Raw genomic sequence first — 18,270 nt, 5'->3', positions numbered from 1 at the left:
TTTACTCTATACAATATAATCCTGGATATGACAAGTTGACTAGTTAAAATAGAAGACTAAAAATACACGCATGATAAAACACCTATTGCGTAGGCCATCTGACACTGTAGTTACACTTTATAGTTCTTCTACAGGTTCCAAAAACAGAACTGAAATGTTTCATAAGAGAATATATAACCTAACTGTAAGAATATACACCCTCTCCACTCGCTGCAAGAATTAAGGATTTGGTATTCTGAGGCAAAACACATCTATTTCTAACAAACCACATTATGGGTCTCTTCCGCAACCACTGTCAAGCGGTAAATGGTAAGATTCACTAGGTAAAGCAGAAATATTCAAAGAAGAGTGACTCACCTTATTAGAACTCCCAGCTTTAATTCCAACTGGAATTTTACTCTTAAAAGAACAACAAAAATGTTAAAAGTGATCTTCATATTTTGTTTTGTTTTGAGATTTCTTCACAAATCAGTAATGCTATTGCTGTGGTACAAAGACTATTTTATTCTATGAGGAGAAAATATACATTCATTCAAATTCTGTTTTCATACTACCCTTTGAGGTAAAAGGTCAAGAGTTTTACTAATTTACAGACTTGTAAATCATAGTACAGATAACTTAATGCCATATACAAAATCAGAGCATCAAAATCAGCTCTAATTTAAACTCTCAATGCAGTATTTAATAGTTTATATAATTTTTAGGTTAAAAGAAAAAACCTGACTAGAGTACTTTTTCCATAAACTACATATGCTACAATATGGATGAACCTTGACATTATGCTAAGCAAAATAAGCCAGTCACAAAAGACGACATCTTGTATGATTTTATTTACATGAAATGTCCATCATAGTCAAATCCATAGAGACAGAAAGTGGATTAGTAGTTTCTGGCAGGAGGAGGGGCTGGAAACAGGGAGTGATTGAAAATGGGCAGGGGTTTCTTTTTAGGGTGATGAAAATGTTTTACAACTAGATAGTAGTGATGGGTGCACAATTCTGTGAATATACTAAAAAACACTGAATTGTACACTTTAGAAAGAGCGAATTTTATGGTATGTGAATTATGTCTCAATAAAGCTGTTATAAAAAAACATAATGGGGATGGCCCAGTGGTGTAGTGGTTAAGTTTGCACGCTGCACTTCAGCGGCCCAGGGTTCGCAGGTTTGGATCCCAGCGTGGACCTACACACACACTGCTCATCAAGCCATGCTGTGGCAGCATCCCACATACAAAACAGAGGAAGATGGGCACAGATGTTAGCTCAGGGCCAATCTTCCTCAGCAAAAAAAACAAAACAAAAAACATAATGATAGAAACAATAAAATATTAAATAAAATAATTCAAGTTCATACTTAAACATACAATTAAAAAAGGAAAGAAAAATCTCTTTCTTACAATAGAACGTCAACCAATAAATGTAGAAGAAATGGAATCAGAAAATAACTATTTAGCAAATATCATGTAAATAATTAATTCAGGCAAAAATCATCAATGCACGCTAAAGCTAAATGGTAAAAGTATGATGAAAAATGGGATATTTTCATAGTCTCAAAAATTTTTCCTACTTCACAGTGAAATCTGTAATTTTCTTTTTAAAAAAGAAATCTGACAAACACTACCTCAACCAAGAGATCAAGATGACATCATGTGCCTCCTATTATGACACGTTGAGGACACAATTTCTATGGTACACCTGCCAAAAGTGCATAATCTGAAGCTAATAATTAGGAAACATCAGAAAAATGCCAAATGAGGGATATTCTACAAAATAACTGGTGGGAAGGAAGGAAGGGAGGAAGAAAAAAGAAAAAATGTCAAGACAACGAAAGACAAAGAAATACAGAGGGACTACTCCAGATTAAAAAAGGTCTAAAGAGACATGACATCCAAATGCAATGCATGACTCTGGATCAGGAACTTTTTTTTGTTGCTATAGAAAGCACACTATTAAGTCAGCTGGCAATATGTGATTAAGGTCTAGACATCAGACATTAGTATTATAATTAATGTTAATTTCCTGATTGTATTAATTCTGCTGTGGTTAGATAAGAGAATAATCTTGTTTTTAAAAAATACATACTAAAGTATTTAGGGATAAAGGATCATCATGTTGGTAACTTATACCTAAATGGTTCAGGAAATAATACTACTAATAAATATATATTTATTAATAAATATATATTTATTTATAAATATATATTTATATTTTATATAAATTATATATAATATATATAAATATATTAAAAATATAAAAAAGTAAAATTGAAATATAACTTACAATTACTATTGAAGAAGAATATAATTAATCATGCTAGATGTCAAAAAGCAAAGTCTAAAATGTAGCACTCCCTTACCAATAAGTATAGCCTTTTTTTTTTTATTGTAACAAGACCAAGTAAAGACCTAATTCCAAACCTGAAATTTCCCCACTTAATGCACTAATTCCCACTCTAAATTTGAAATTTAAGGTCCAGTAGCATCTTCTTTGCCTAGGAAGCAAGATGCAGATTCAATAAAGCATGAAATAACATGTAGTCAATTATAGGTCCAATACTAGAACAGGCCTCTGATTTTCCATCCATTTCACAATCTAACTATACTTCCACATCCAATCACCAACACCACTGGATACAAGAGTGTCTTCAAATCCGTTTTGGTGGCAAGTATAGAAGAAATCTTCAATAATCCAGTTAAAAAGGAGAGAGCTTGAGAGCACATAAATTTGATGGAAAGTCCAAATCCATCGACATTAGGCTAAAATATAGAGTACATGCTTATCTAAACGTCTAAGACAAAGCAATTTTTTCCCTATTTTTTTAAAATTTATTTTACCTCTGGACAGGGCTCAACATGACAGTCTTTTATTGAACAATGGCCATCTTCTGCCCAGAAAGGACATGGTCGCTTCAGATTAACCTTGAGAGAAAAAATGAATTAACATTAGTAAGTGTGTATCACAGTTCTGCAGTGCTCTCGAAATGTCACTGTGCTGGGCCCAGTGACATGATGGTGCATTAGAAAGAAAAGCTTCCCACCCTGTGGGACCTCCATAGCTCAGAATCTAAAATGACTGCAGTTTCTCAGAACCCTGATGTAACATGAATTTTTAAAAATAAATGACTGCTATTAGTTCTCTGACACTTCAAAAAAGGAATAAAGTCCAAGTACACGGCTCATCAAAAGAGCCTGGAAAGCATTTTAGGACTACTTCAGTGTCTTTCAGCCCCTTACTGCCACCTCCCTGACCAGGGTTCTGTCATGCACATTCACTTAACAAACGTGTACCAAGCACTATCTATCAGGCGCACACAAGCTCTAGGGAGAAATAGCAGAAAAGGCTCTTTCCCCTGGAACATACCGGAGAGAACGGACATTACATATTTACATGTTTATTTAACTACAAATTGTGGTACATACTACAAAGTAAAACCCAGAGTTCTGTGATGGAAAATAATGGGGCTGGAGGATGGAGGCCTATGAGGAGGTAACATTTTAGGAGGGGTGAAAGCTGGAGGAAGCATGATTTGGATAAGGTGACAGAGCTTGGACGGTTCTGGGAACTGTTTTCACACTGGTTTAGCTGACTTTTTGGGGGGAAGGGCGAGGGTGGCAGGGACTGAGGGTAGAGATAGGCAAGGGACGGATCATGCAGGACGTTTTAACCGTTGTAAAAACTCTGGATTTTCATATTATAAACATAATGGGAACACAGTAATTCAATAGGACTTCCACATGGATTGCCCAAGCCAAAAATCAAAGTGTTCTTGTTTCTTCCCCTTTCTATCCCTTTCAAATAACTCATTATTGACTTCTCATCGCCTCCACTGTCACCACTTATTTCTTGCCTAGACTATTCCAAGCGTCCCTGCTTCCACCGCCATCTACTCTCCACATGGCAGCCATAATTCTCTCTTTGAAACATAGTTAGGATCATGTCAATCCCTGCCCAAAACCTTCCTGTGACTTCCCACCACCTTTAGAGTAAACCCAAACTCTGCAGCAAGCTCGGCAAGGCCCTCTGTCATCTAGCTCTCGCCCACCTCTCTGACCTCATCTCCTACCACACTCCTCCAGCCACACCGGCCTTCTCGCTGGGACACAAGCTCCTTTCCATCTCAGGGCCTTTACAGCGGCTGTTCTCTTTGCCTGTACTGTTGCTCCTCAGCTCTTTTTATGGCTCACTCCCCTTCACCTCCTTCAGGACTCTCCAGTATCACCTCAGCAGAGAGCGCTTCCCTGAGCAGAATCTCTAAAGCAGTGCTCTTCGATATGCAGCCCCCACACCCTGTTTCGTATTCTTTCACAGCACTTATCATAACTTGATTATTTATTTACTGTCTGCACCTCCTGCGGTAAAGACCAGGATTTGCCTTGTTCATCATTTTATCTATGAACAGTGCCTAGAACACATAATAGACACCTCAATAATGACATGTTAGAAGTAAACAATATCTACATTAGAGAGGAAGAGGCAAAAATAGGTAGCGACTGGGAACACGAGGAGAGAGTGGTCAACTCTGACTGTGGAGTGGTCAGGGAAGGCCCCCTTTAGTAACATGCAAAATAGGTATGACAAGAAGTTTCCTAGAGACAGAGATTTCTAGGTAGTGGGATTAGGATGTCTAAAGACAAGCATCAAAAAGCATGGCACGTTTGGGAACTGCAGGTTCCCTTGAGCTCCTGGCTTGTATATCCAATGGCCTCCCCAACATCTCCACGGGACATTCATGGGCACCTCAAACTTGTTAACACATCCAAAACTCTGCTCTTCCCTCTAGTAATTCTTGCCATCTCCATAAACAGCAACTCCATTATTCTAGTTCTTCAGGCCAAAATCTGGATATCATCCTTGACTCTTCTCTTCCTCACCCCATGTACAATACCTCTGAAAATCAGACCAGTTCAAAATCCAAGTCCCTAAAATGGCCAAGAATGCCTTATATGGTCTGGTTCCCCTGCTCTCTGCCCCTTGTTCCCTGGCCTCCTTGTTCCTCAAATACATGAGGTACCCTGTGGTCTCAGGGCCTTTGCTCTTGCTGTTCCCGCTGCCTAGAATGCTCTTTCTCCAGATAGCCACATGGCTTGCTTTCTCAATCCCTTTAGGTCTTCATCAAATGCCACATTCTCAGTTTGTTGTTTTAAGTTGCTAAATTCTAGGCTAATCTGTTATGCTGCAATATATAACGAATACACAGTGCAAGGAGTCGACTGTGGTAGACACTGTAACAGGCTGCTCAGATCACCCTTCAGGAATAAAGGGTTTATTACCCAAGCTTCTTGAAATGTTGCAGGCAGCCAACCTCAGCTGCAGAGAGCCACTTTGCCCAAGGTCATACCATGCCCTCCTATGATGGCCGCCATCCAATGACTGGTATAGGGATATAAAGGCCTAGACCTCTCCCTTCAGTGGGAACAGTTCTGGAGGGTCATCCCATCTTAACTCCCCAAAGGGTCACCTGAGGTTGCCCCTGAGGCTGCATCACAGCTTTACTTCTCCCTTTGCCCAGTCCTGATTTCCTCCCTTCCTTTTCCTTTCCTAAGTTGTTGGTTCCAAGAACAGTCCCCAATTAACCTCTTACACACTAATGACTGTCTCAGAGTCGGCTTCCCAGGGAACTTGAGTTGTGACAACTTGTCCAGCTCCAGGAAAAAAAAAAACTATGGGTGGGGCTGGCTCCATGGCCAAATGGTTAAGTTGCTCGCTCCACTGCGGTGGCCCAGTGTTTCACTGGTTCGCATCCTGGGTGCAGACATGGCACCGCTCATCAAGCCATGCGGAGGCAGCATCCCACATGCCACAACTAGAAGGACCCACAACTAAGAATATACAACTATGTACCAGGGGGCTTTGGGGATAAAAAGGAAAAGATAAAATCTTAAAAAGTATCATTATTTTTATTAGGATCATATTAAATATATATACTAACTCAGGGAGGATTAACATCTTTATGCTACAATAGACGTTCGTCTGTTTGTTCAAGCCTACTTTCATGTCCTTTTGGAGTGTTTTAAAGGTGTCTTCCTTTAGGTTATGTACATTTGTTGATACATTTATTCTTATATATTTTATCTTTTTCCATTGCTAATGTAAATGGGGATTTCTTTTACATCTCCTAACGTGTTGTTTATAATTATGAAAATATTGATTTTTAAGTTTATAGCCTGCTATCCTAATGAAATTTTTATTATGTTCATTTTATTATTTGAGTTTTCCACGTATACTTTTGTCATTTATAAATATAGTTTTACTTATTCTTTGAAAATTTTTATGCCTTTAGTTGTTTTTTCTTGTTTGACTGTACTAATACCTCCAACACTGAAGGAGATAGTGGGTACCTTCATCTGAGTTCCTGACCTAAATGAGAATTCCTCTAGTGTTTCCCCATAAGAAGGTTGCTGGCAATGCTAACATTAGGATTGAGATTACGTTAAGGAAGTATCCATCATTCTTACTTTACTGAATTTTTTCAGAATCAGGAAAGTATGTTGAATTTTGTTGAGGACCTAAAAGCCTCATCTTTGCATTCTCGGAATAAAATCTACCTGGTCATGATATATTTTTTGTAATATGCTGAAAACTTAGGCATCATCTTTGATTTCACTTCTACCCTCACACCTTACATTCACTTGAACAGAAAAGCTTGCTGTTGTTACCCATTTGATCATTCTTCTCCTCTTCCAACTCTACTACCCTATTCCAAATCAATATCCTCTTTCACCTGGACCACTGCAATAGCCTCCTAAATGCTTTCCCTACTTCCTGTCTCACCCCTTTACAGTCTATTTTGTACACATCTCTCCAACAGCTTCTCATCAAATCTAGAATAAAATCCAACATTCTTATGTGGTTAGGATTTTTTTTATCTATCTCTCCAACTCTCCCTCTCATTCACTTCCCTCCAGCTATACCGATCTTATTATTCCTCAAACACACTAAACCTTTATACCTGCAGTCAAGACCTCTGTACCTGCAGTTCTACCCTGCTTCCCTGGAATGTTCTTTCCCCAGCTCTCCTCACGGCTTACGCTTTCACATTAGATGGGTCTTTGCTCCAATGGCACAGCATGAGTACCCTCCTTTCCTGACCAACTTCCTTAAAATAGGGTTACCTACCTTCCCCACCCAGATTACCATCTCCTACTCTGCTTTATTTTTCTCCATATCTTTTATCTTATAACCATATGAAATTATATTTTATCATTTACTTGTTTACTATTTGTCTCTCTAATGAGAATAAAAGCTTTATGAGGTCAAAATCTTTGTCTTATTCACTACTGTATCCACAGCACTTAGACTACAGCCTGCTGCAAAGTAATCATTCAATAAATATTTGGTGAACAAAGACATGGAATGGATGGCACAAGAGAGAAATTATAAATACCAGCTTTAGCAGCCAAGTGACCAGTTGAGGAGGTAGACTGTTGCTTCTACCTAAATTTACTTGCTTGCTGAAACATAACTATGTATGTGTGTGTTTAAAATTAACCTCTTCTCTTAGCTTTCCTTTTCTGCCACTACTGTATGTAGAGTATACTGGTGGTGGTTAAATTTCCACTTGGTTTAATTCATAGGTTGACAGAACTAGAGGTGAGTATATATCACCCAAATATCCTAGACTTGGAGCTAAATGCGTTAACTAGATCATTGCATTACCCTCCTCTGGGAGGGAATATGAGTATGTTCTGGTTACACACAGACAGAGTAATTTCATTATGTTGGTTAGAACATTTTTTAAACTGCATGTACAAGAAGGATGAATTGTATGTTTGTCTATCCAATTTTAATTTTTCCTTCTTCTGTCACATCCCCTAATCTCCTTTTGAGAAACAATGACTTCCCTTATATTTATGCAAACAGGACTGTTAACCGAAGTGTCTATCCCTCTTTCTGTCAAGGGGGTCATATGACTCTACCTAGGCCAATGAGACCCCCTTCTCCCAGAAATCTGACTCTTGTATAAAGCGTTATAAAAATATGGGAAAATGGTGCATTGGATCCAAAATTTTGGTGGTACCATAAAGAGAATGGCCATTAGTTCCTGCTCTAATTTCTCTTTTCTGAAATATGTTTCTTCAGCTTATCTTTCAAGTTTCGGAGCTACTCCACATCTTTTCTTAATAAAACTTCTGTTTTGTTTGTCAGCCAACAAAAGTACCCTACCTAGTATACCTAAACCATGGTTTCTTCATTTGTAAAATGTGGATAATACTGACCTGACAGCATTTCAGTGTAAAGACTAAACAAGATATTCACTCATTTATTCAAATATTTGAGTGCCTAATATTATATTAACCAGGCATGTGGGGATACAGAAATAGAAGATACAGTTTGAAAAGGGAGGAGTGAAAAGTGAGGGCCATGACACATTGATGGAAATGTGATCTGGGTGTTCCGTGAAGGGATGATCTTTGATAGAAGGAACACTTACTCAACTATATTAGCCTGAACCATATGAAATCGGCAATATTCAAGCATTTTGACCTATAAAAGCAACAATTTCATATGGTTAAACCTAGTAGAAGAAAGGAAGCAGGAGAAAGCAGCTACAAATGCAGATAGATTTGTAGATTTAGGGGTGGGAATTAGAAGAAGCTACTCTAATTTGTCTTATTGGTATGTAAAATGCCTAGAATAACAGACACTCAATAGTTTATTTAGGCATAGACTAGTTCTTGAAATAAGTTTATGGAATCTGCATTCCTAAAGGATTTTGTGTACAGGGGAAACATTCACTTTTTGGGGATCTTCTTGGTGCTGACAGGAAAAGGGGATGGATTCTGAAATCTTTAATTTTATACTTTATCTTTCTGCACAACTTAAATCTACCAAAATACTGGATTTGTTTACCCTGAAAAATATTTAAAGGACTATGATAACCTATACAGAATCAGGATTAAAAAAAAAAGTCACGCTCAATTTTTATAATAAACTAAAAATGAAAATCAAAGAAATTATAAACCCAATTGAATACTGAAAGCAAGAGCACGGGCAAGGTACAACAGCAGCTGTTAAAATACTTTTCTTAAATTTAAAATACTGTTCTTTTGAATATTGCCTTATTGCTGCTGCCTTTCAACTACCATCGGTTAGTTTGTAGAGGTCTAGAGTAGACTACTGTTAGATTTAAGAACTAGTTCTGCAGTATGACCACGGATGGTATTCTCCTTGTATCCTCAGGCTGGTTTGCAAGCCCTCCATGTGAGTTACCCAGTGAATGTCTGCAGCTGTGGGACTTTGCACTGCTAACCATGCTAGCACGCGACCCTGCCATCAGCACAACTCAAAACCTGGACAGGTGTGTCTCGATGGCAGAACCTAAGTTACAAGGGAGGCTGACAAAATAAGTCCCTGGCATTGTCAGTTTCTGGAGAGGCAGGAGTGTCTGCCTCAAAACCAAAACTGAAAGATGAAGAACTCCCCAAACATAGGAAGAGGGTCCAGCTTCTCAGTGTTCAAAAAGACTAACAAGTCTTCACTACAATACTTCATACATTCCAATGATAAAAGATATGCAGAGGACGCCTAGAAGAGTCAAAATGGGTTTTCAAATGGGTGCTAAAAGTCACATTTGTAGACAGCTATATAAAAATCTTTGGTACCAATGGAATAAAAAATTATATTATATACCTTGTAATAACGGAAATAGTCTCGCTCTTGCAATTTTTTTATTTTGGGGAAGATTTTGAAGGTGTTGAAGTTATCGATGCTATCAATATCACACAAGCAATCATCCAGGACTCCGGTGACCTAGGAAAAAATACACATACATAACTTAAAATATGTAAATTACTGATGTTTCAGCCTTAACAAATCTGTATTATATAAAAAGATAATTTATTCACTCAAATTGACTAGTATTTGCTAATTAAAATTTAAAAACAAAAATGGGACTCAACCTGTTAAAGGTTATTCATGTGATCCATAAAAGGAACGTATGCAAAGAATGATCAGAAAATGGAAATCAGTCCTTCCCAGTGGGTTCTTTCTCATGCTGTCTCCCTAGGAGTGCAAATGCGTCGCCAAACTCCCTAGCACATAAAGAGTTAGAGCTATATTACCTTGAGATAAAGAACAAGGGATCATTATGGAGAATTTTGGCTCTGGAATTCTATATGCTTTGCTATCCCACTTACTAAGATCCTGTCACTAACTCTGCTGAATTTCATTCCATGGCTCTAGCTTACTACTTAAAAAACTACAAATTCTAGCCCCCTCAATAATAGGGGGAAAAACCCAAAAACCAACAGAAACCAAAAAACTTTCTAGGTTTTAAAAATATTTTATCCAGTGATTGCTCTTTCTTACGAATTTTTCTTAAATTGTTGACTTTTAGTCACCACCATATTTTGTTTTATATTTTTAAAATGTTTAATTGTGGTAGGGGCTAGGGTAAAGTATACAAAATTAGCATGTACATACTTCTAAGTCTTAAAGACTACTACTAAGACAAAAAGTGTGTCACCAAACTTTAAAAAAACAGACATGGACTACTGCCAGTATCTTTTAAGTCTCTCCTTAATTACACCCATCTCCCTCCCCCGTAGGTAAAAAAATTTTATTTGTTAATTTCTTTACTTTTCTTTGTAATTTCATAACATATGATGTATCCCTAAACAATATACTTAGAGGGCTGGGTTTTTTCTAATTTTGAACTTTAATATCAATGGAATCTATTATATTCTTCTGGGACTCCAATCAGACATTTTAGACCTTCTTACTCTATTCTCCATGTCTCCTAAGCTCTCTTTAATGTCTACTATCCCATTATCTCTCTGGGCTTCATTCTGAATAATTAATTTGCATTTATTTTCCATTCATTTATTCACTCATTCAACATATTTATTGAAGGCCTAACATAAGCCTTGCACTGTTCGAAATGCTAGGAAGACAGAATTAGAAGAAAGCAAGGAAGGAAAAAAAACCCAGACAAAAATCTCTGCCCTCCAGGAGCCTACATTCTCATAAGAGCAAAGGAAAAAAAAAAATGAATGAGCGAGGCATACTCTGTCAGATGGTAATAAAGTGACATGGAGGAAAACTAGAAAATGGAGACAGGTATTGCAGAATTGGGTCTGCTACTATTTAAAAAGGGAGAGTTATGGAAGGTCTTGCTGAAATTTTAGCAAAACTTGAAGGAGGGAAAGGAGCAAGCTAACATTTTGGGGGGAGGGATGTGGGGGAGCGTTCCAGGAATTGGGAATACTAAATGTAAAGGCCCTGAGGCAGTAAGCTTGCCCAAGGTGTTTGGGGAACAATAAGGAGGACTATGTGGTAGATAAAAAGGAGAATTAAGAGACCATTGTAAGATTTTGGCTTTTACTTAATCTGGTGTTTTCTCACACCAACCAACTCTCTAATTCTCCAACAGCAATTGGGTACTCAATGCAATTCTGACACCATCTGGAGTTAGGGCAGACCCCATAGATTAAGGGCTCAGTCACATGGCTCTGCCTCCACTTTAGACACCAGTCCCAAGCCTCAGGCCACCTGTACTTGTCACTGGCTATAAATCAGGGGTTCCCATTGACTCCCTTCTCAGGTTTGATAATTAGCTAGCACGGCTTATAGAACTCAGGAAAACACTTTACTTATGTTGACTGGTTTATTGTAAAGGATACAACTCAGGAGTAGCCAAATAGAAGAGATGCATAGGACAAGGTATTGGAAGGTGCAAGTGCAGAGCTTCCGTGACTCTGAGCCATGCTCCCAGCAAGTCCAGGTGTTCACCAACCTGGAAGCCCATCAGTTCTCATTGTCTTAAGAGCTTTTACAGAGCTCAGTCTCCAGCACCCCTCTACCCATCCTGGAGATCAGAGGGTGGGGCTGAAAGTTCCAGTCCTCTGATCACTTGCTCTTTCCAGCGACCAGCCCCTCCTGAGGCTATGTAGGGGTTCCCACCTAAGTCACTGCATTAGTATAAACTGAGGTGTGATTGAAAGCGGCTCATTATGAATAACAAAAGGCACTCTTTTCTCAGGAAATTCCAAGGGTTTTAGGAGCTCTGTGACAGGAACAGGGGACAAAGATCAAATATATTTTTGTATTATAGCACACTGAGTAAGATAGGAAGCCACTGGAGAGCTTTAAGCAGAAGGAATATGGAACACAAGGTGAGAATGGAAGGTTCCTCTTTTATAGTGTATGATCAGGGAAGGTGACAATTTAGACAAGTGGACATGTCAGATAAGGTGACACTTTAGCAGAAACCTAAGTGAGCAAGTAAACCATATGAATACATGAGAAGAGTGTGCTGGCAAAGGAAACTGCTAGTCCAATGTCCTCAAGGCAAGAGCATATTTGCCACATTTAAGGAACAACAGGGAGGTAGGTTTGGCTACAGCATATGTTTAAGGGGCAGAAGACTGTGGGAAGAACAGATTTGAGGGAAAAGATGAGGAATCAGGTTCCTGATACATCAAGTTTGAGATACCTATTAGTCATCCAAGTGGAGACATTGAAAAGGTAGTTGGCTACACAGATCTAGAGCTAAGAAGCCTAGTGTGAAGATTTTGAGTCGGTCAAACAGGTGATATTTAAAGCCAAGAGACTAAATAAGATAAGCAAGAGAGAGCGGCAGAGGATAATAAGAAAGACTGGCCTGCAAGATAGGAGGAAAATCAGAAAAGTAGTATCCTGGAAGCCCAAAGAAAACTATTTCAACGAGAGTGGGTGCTGATTGTGAAAAATGCTGCCTGCCCATAGGTAAAGCTAAAGTTTAAAAACTAACTACTGGCTTTAGCAAAAAGAAAGACATCAATGACCAGGACATGACCAGTTTTGGAGGAATGGTAGGGGCAAAAGTCTGAGTGGAATGGGCTGAAGAAAGGACCAGAGTAGGAGGGCTAAAGATAATTCTTTTGAGGAGTTTTTCTAGAGGGGAACAGGAAAATGGAGCAGAGCTGGAGGAGATGTGTGGGTCAAGAGAGAACTTTAAAATATCAGAATTAAACAGCATGTTTTATGATGAGAGGTAACAGTCTATTAGAGAAGGAAAGATTAACGATCCAGGAGAGAAAGGGAAGATTTGCTCAATCACGGCCTCAAATGGGAAAGCAGGCATGGGGACTAATGTACGAGTGGAGGGACTGGCCTTTGTAAGAGTACAGTTCATCTATGGTAACTGACAGGAAGTCAAAACATGTGGGTACACACAGTAGTAAGTGGATAATGTGGATTTCTCTGATTACTTCAATTTTGCTAGTCAAGTGAGGATGGAAAAGAAGGTGTTGGAAGATTAAGTAGAAAGAAAAAGACAAAATGTTTGTCTAATAATCATTTCTTCTTCTGAGTATAATTAGCTATTTAATCCACCCAGTGAGTTTTTAATTTTACTTCCAGAAATTCTATTTCAATATGTTTTAATCTTTTTGGTCATTCTTTAAAATTTCTTGTTCCCTTTTCATGCTTCCAAGTCTCTCTGTGTCTCTTTTTTTTATTTAAACACATTAAATATAGTGATTTAAATTGTCTGATATTTTTAGAATCTGAAGTCATTACAGGTTTATTTCTATAGTCTATATTCTCATACCTCATTCAGGATGCCTTGTGTGTTTTGTGATTTTTTGACTGTTAGAAGGTTATTCCGCTTGGCACTTTATCTTCAAGAATTCTTTAGGGCCTGCATTGAAAATCAGTTCCTCCAGAGGGGGTGGATATTCGCTTTTACTAGTAACTTGGGGCATACCAACCTGGGACTGCTATAAATTTTCCACGTGAAGCTTTTCCCAGCACAGGTGGCATGAATATGGGCTGCAAATCTCCATAAGAGCTGGTTCATGGTTACAAATTCCCAAGGGAGTTTTTTTCCTTCCCCTAGCAAGTTTCAGGTCCCTCTAGTTGTGGCATGTGGGACAACACCTCAGCCTGGCCTGATGAGTGTTTCGATGGTTCGAGTCCTGGGCGCGGACATGGCACCACGCATCAGGCCAGGCTGAGGTGATGTCCCACATGCTACAACTAGAGGGACCTGCAACTAGTATATACAACTGTGTACTGAGGGGCTTTGGGGAGGAGAAGAAGAAAAGAAAAAAAAAGATCAGCAACAGATGTTAGCTCAAGTGCCAATGTTTAAAAAAAAAAATCTAAGCCTTCCCTTTATGCTTTACTGTTCATCTTGCAATTTAGTATATGGAAGAGAAGTGAAAGAACTGGCCAAATTCCACTTTTTTATTTTCCTGGGTCTCCTGCTTTATTTCTATACCACCAAGAAGCAAGCTGACTGAGATCAACTGCAGAGACCAGAAAGGAGCATACTAGGCTCCGCTTTAATCTCGTTCACTTACTTAAAAGTGCGATATTAGTCATGTAAGCTCTCTGAACTTGTTACCTCAATAGCCCCACTTCTGAGAGATATATCAAATAGAATGGGATAATGTATATTGAAACATGTTACAGATTCAAACACTATCTAAAATATGATCAAATACTATATTAGAAAGTACCACTGGTAACAAAAACCAGAGTATTCACTTTTGAGGACTGTTTGGCTCAATGCTATGCACAAACCTTTAACTGTTGAACTCCATATATTCATTTGGACATAATGAAGTTAAAGTTACGTATATTATTTGCACATAATAAAATTTAAAGTACACATGCAATTATAAAACTTTAATACACATAATTAGTGGTAGGTGAAGAAACTTAAAATGAGGCTTCTAGATTGGTGACAAAGTACACAATTAATGTACGCTATATAAAAGGAAAAAGAGACAATGAGAAAAATCTCATTTTAGAAAAATACCTATATGCAATTTCCACTCAAAAACACCAAACAAGTAACTCAAAAATAATTTTGCCAAAGACAATATGAAAAATGTACTATTCATAAGTCTGGTAGATACGCCCAGATTTCCACTATTTCAGTGTTTTCCAAGTGGGGTTAAAAGATAGTTCAAAACATAAACACATGACAGTTACTTGCAAGAACTGTTTAAAATGCTGATTTCTGGGTTACATCCAGATCCACTAAATCAGAACATCTGGCAAGTGGGGCCAGAGAATCTCCATTTTTAACACTTTCCCCAATACCAAAACCGAAAGTTTGCCCATTTTCATCAAACCATTCATTGTTAAAATACTCAAACATAGACAAAAATTGAATATTCAGACATTCTTGGATTTAGAACACCATAACACAGTGAAAAAGTGTTTGAACAAAGTCAGAAAAACATGTTTACACAGTGACATTCAGTTACCTTTAATTTTTCTTAGCAATTAGCATTTAATTGCTTCAAATGACATCTCCCCTCATTATCGGGCCACCTGAGACAGGTTTTTTTTTTCTCTTCCCTCTTAGTAGTTTTGCCACTTTGCAGCAGGTGCAGACAAGACACAGCAGCACCTGGCAGCAGTCTATTCAAATTCTACTGTAGAAAAAAGAAGTAAACACCTCTCCGAAGGCTAAAGGCTCTGGTCACCTAACCCTCCGACTTCCAGCATATTGAGAACACTTCTGAAACATAAGCTTCACGAAGACAACCCTCAAACCCTAATTTACCCTCCAGCCATCATCTCACTACTGAGAGAGCCACGAGGCCAGACACAGACCCCCAGTCTCCTACTTGGGCTCACCTGGTGATGCCACTTAGCAGACAAGGTACAAGTTGGATAAACATCTAGCAGTCCTGAGCAAGGGAAGATACTTGAGCAAGGGTAAAAGCCGAGGGGCTCTCGAGTCCAGAAGTTCAAGGAAGTTAAGTCTTGTCTCCCTCCCATCAGTCCGCTTTTGAGGGCTGCAGGGTCTGTCACCTACTCTCCATCAACCGCCCGCCGCCCCGCCAAGCCCTGAAGGGGCGAGCTTCACCATCTCTCTGCGTGCTCTCTTCGCAAAACAGCCGAGGATGCTTTCATTGCCGTCCCATCTCCCGCCACACTCCCAGCCGCTTCAAAAATCAGAAAGATACAAACGAAAACATCTCGGGGACCGTCACCATCTTCCTCTTTTGACTGCCATTACCCCATGAGTGTCGCCATGCCCGCACACCGTAAGCGGTTCGCAGGCGTTTCCTGGACTTGATTGTCAGGTTTTTAGCCCCCAGTCCTTTCCGCTCGCCACAAGCCACCTCAGGGTCCGGCCCCGGCCCTCCTCACGCCACAGCCGCGACCCGTTCGCCGGGGGTCCCCGGCCGCCATCACTCGGGCTTACCTGGGCCTCGACGACGCTCGGGAGGAAGCTCAGGGTAACCAGCAGCTGCACTGCGGCCGCCGCCCCCTGCCCTGCGCCGGCCCGCCGGACCCCCCGGCTCATGCTGACCTCTCCCCCCACCGCGGCCGGCCGGTCCCCTCGGGGCCGGGGAACGGCGGGCGGCCCGGGCGACGACCCAAGGGGACTGCTCCCGGCGGCTGAGAGACTCCAGGGTCAGAGGTCTGCACGCCCGTACAGAGGCGGGGTTCGCTCTGCCCGGCGCCCGGCAGCGGCAAGTGAGGCCGGAGCGCCGAGCACCCCCACTTCATCCCCTAGGCGGCCCCGCCCCCGGCTTCCCCTTCGCCCTGGCCACGCCCCCTCCGAGCGCGGGGCCTTGTGGGAGCTGTGGTCCCGCACGAGTGTGAGGGCGCCTCCGGTCGGAAGGCGGGGTTTGCGGCCGAGCGAACCCGGGAACTACAACTGCAGAGACCGCTCCGCCTCCCCGGGGCCTCGGACTCCTCGGTGGCCAATGAGGTGGGACCACGCGGGCCTCCAAAACAAGAGGAGGTGCGGGCGGGTGGGGCAGTGAGCCCTCCCCTCCGGCCGGCCGCGATCGCGGCACCCCCTACCCAGGCAGTTGCTCCTGGAAACGAGGCGGCGGGGGACGTCCCGCTGTCGTCGTTTCTTGGCCCCGCACTCCGCTAGGCTCCAGGATTCGCCCAGGACCTACGCGAATTAGAAACGAAGGGCGCGGGATCGTCCACTTTCCGCGTGAAGCGTTTTCTTTGGACTTTTCGGTAGCCTCACATCTACTGCACATAGATAAGCCACCTGCGACTTGTGAAGGTGGCTTTGGCTACTCTTTCCGTTTGTATGCCCCAGACGTGGATGTCCTCCTCTGCCTCGTGCCCCTCCCACTCCTGTATTGACACATACAAACAATGCACCCTGAAGAATGGCAACGAACACAAAAGTTTATAATAAAATATGGGAATGGGGATAAACGAACAGAAAAGCATGGAGTGATAGACTGGGTTCAGCTGCCACTTCTAAAACACTGTAGTTTATGTGGCCTTAGACACTTAACCTCTATAAGGCTCAGTTTGTCCATCTATAAAGTAAATACAGTAATACCCTCCTCAAACATTGTTCTGGACTGCCTAAGATTACATGTAAAGGGCCTGGCATAAAGGAAGTGTTCAATGAATGATAGCTGCTATTGGTTTTATTAATATCCTTGATTTCTAGAAAACTGGTAATACATCACCTTACATATGTAGTGTGTATCAGGTTCCTATTGCTTCTATAACAAGTTACCACAAATTTATTGGCTTAAAACAAAACAAATTTATTACCTTACAGTTCTGGAGATCAGAAATCCAAATTGCATCAGCAGGGCTGTGTTCCTTCTAGAGGCTTTCGGGGACAATATGCTTCCTTGCCTTTTCCAGATTCTAGAGGCCATTAACTTAATTATGTCTGTGAAGTCCTTTTTGCCATATAGGGTAACATGCAGGTTCTGGGGTTTAGGGCATGGACATCTTTGGGGGGGCACTAATCAACCTACACATAGTGCTTTACACCTTTTGGAGCACATTCATAGTTTGTGGGGTCTAGTGTAAAATGAAAATGCAAGTTCTTGGTTCGAAAAATATTAAGAATTTCAAGACAGTGATAACACAGCATTAAACCAAGTGCAGGGCCCTTCTAAGCACAGAGCGCTGTGTGACTGCCCAGAAGCCAGCCCTGTCAGTCCTTTTCCGCTTCAGCAACTCTTCCTCTTCTGCCTCCAAAAGGGTCCAGCTTTTCCCCAGCTTAAAAACAAAGAAAATTTTTGCTTGATTCTTCCAACTACTTTTCCATCTCTCCTCTTCTTTGCCAAACCTCTATTTTCTGTCCTCTCATTCCCTTCTTCCCCTCATGTAAATGTGCTCTGTCCCCATCATTCTACTAAAGCTTTTTCACTTATCAAATCCAGTGGACTTTTCTCAAGATTCCTTGTTTCCGTACTGCATTTGATGTTATTGGTAACACATACTTCCTGGGATTATGTTATAAAAACTCCTGGGAATTTTTTATTGTTGTTAAAAATAGAGTGGATTTTAAATTTTCTTATTATAAAATTTCAGGTCCTTGGATG

At 40.5% G+C, this 18,270-nt stretch overlaps 1 protein-coding gene across 2 annotated transcripts in view; it reads right to left on the bottom strand.

The window, feature by feature from the left end:
* ERO1B (endoplasmic reticulum oxidoreductase 1 beta) overlaps nucleotides 1-16,488 on the bottom strand; it is a 59,174-nt gene extending 42,686 nt beyond the window's left edge. For both annotated transcript variants that reach the window (XM_014846533.3, XM_044758607.2), the window contains exons 1-4: nucleotides 16,152-16,488; nucleotides 9,632-9,751; nucleotides 2,836-2,919; nucleotides 358-399 (exon numbers count right to left, since the gene is read on the bottom strand). In XM_014846533.3, the coding sequence (XP_014702019.1) occupies nucleotides 358-399; nucleotides 2,836-2,919; nucleotides 9,632-9,751; nucleotides 16,152-16,253 (348 nt within the window). In that variant the 5' untranslated portion in view covers nucleotides 16,254-16,488. The remainder of the gene's footprint in view (nucleotides 1-357; nucleotides 400-2,835; nucleotides 2,920-9,631; nucleotides 9,752-16,151) is intronic.
* Between the last annotated feature and the right edge of the window lie 1,782 nt (nucleotides 16,489-18,270).

This window comes from Equus asinus, chromosome 2, assembly GCF_041296235.1.
Source record: "Equus asinus isolate D_3611 breed Donkey chromosome 2, EquAss-T2T_v2, whole genome shotgun sequence".
NCBI lineage: Eukaryota > Metazoa > Chordata > Mammalia > Perissodactyla > Equidae > Equus > Equus asinus.
Note: the sequence above shows the minus strand (reverse complement) of the source record. Positions and strands in the feature narration are given on the sequence as shown.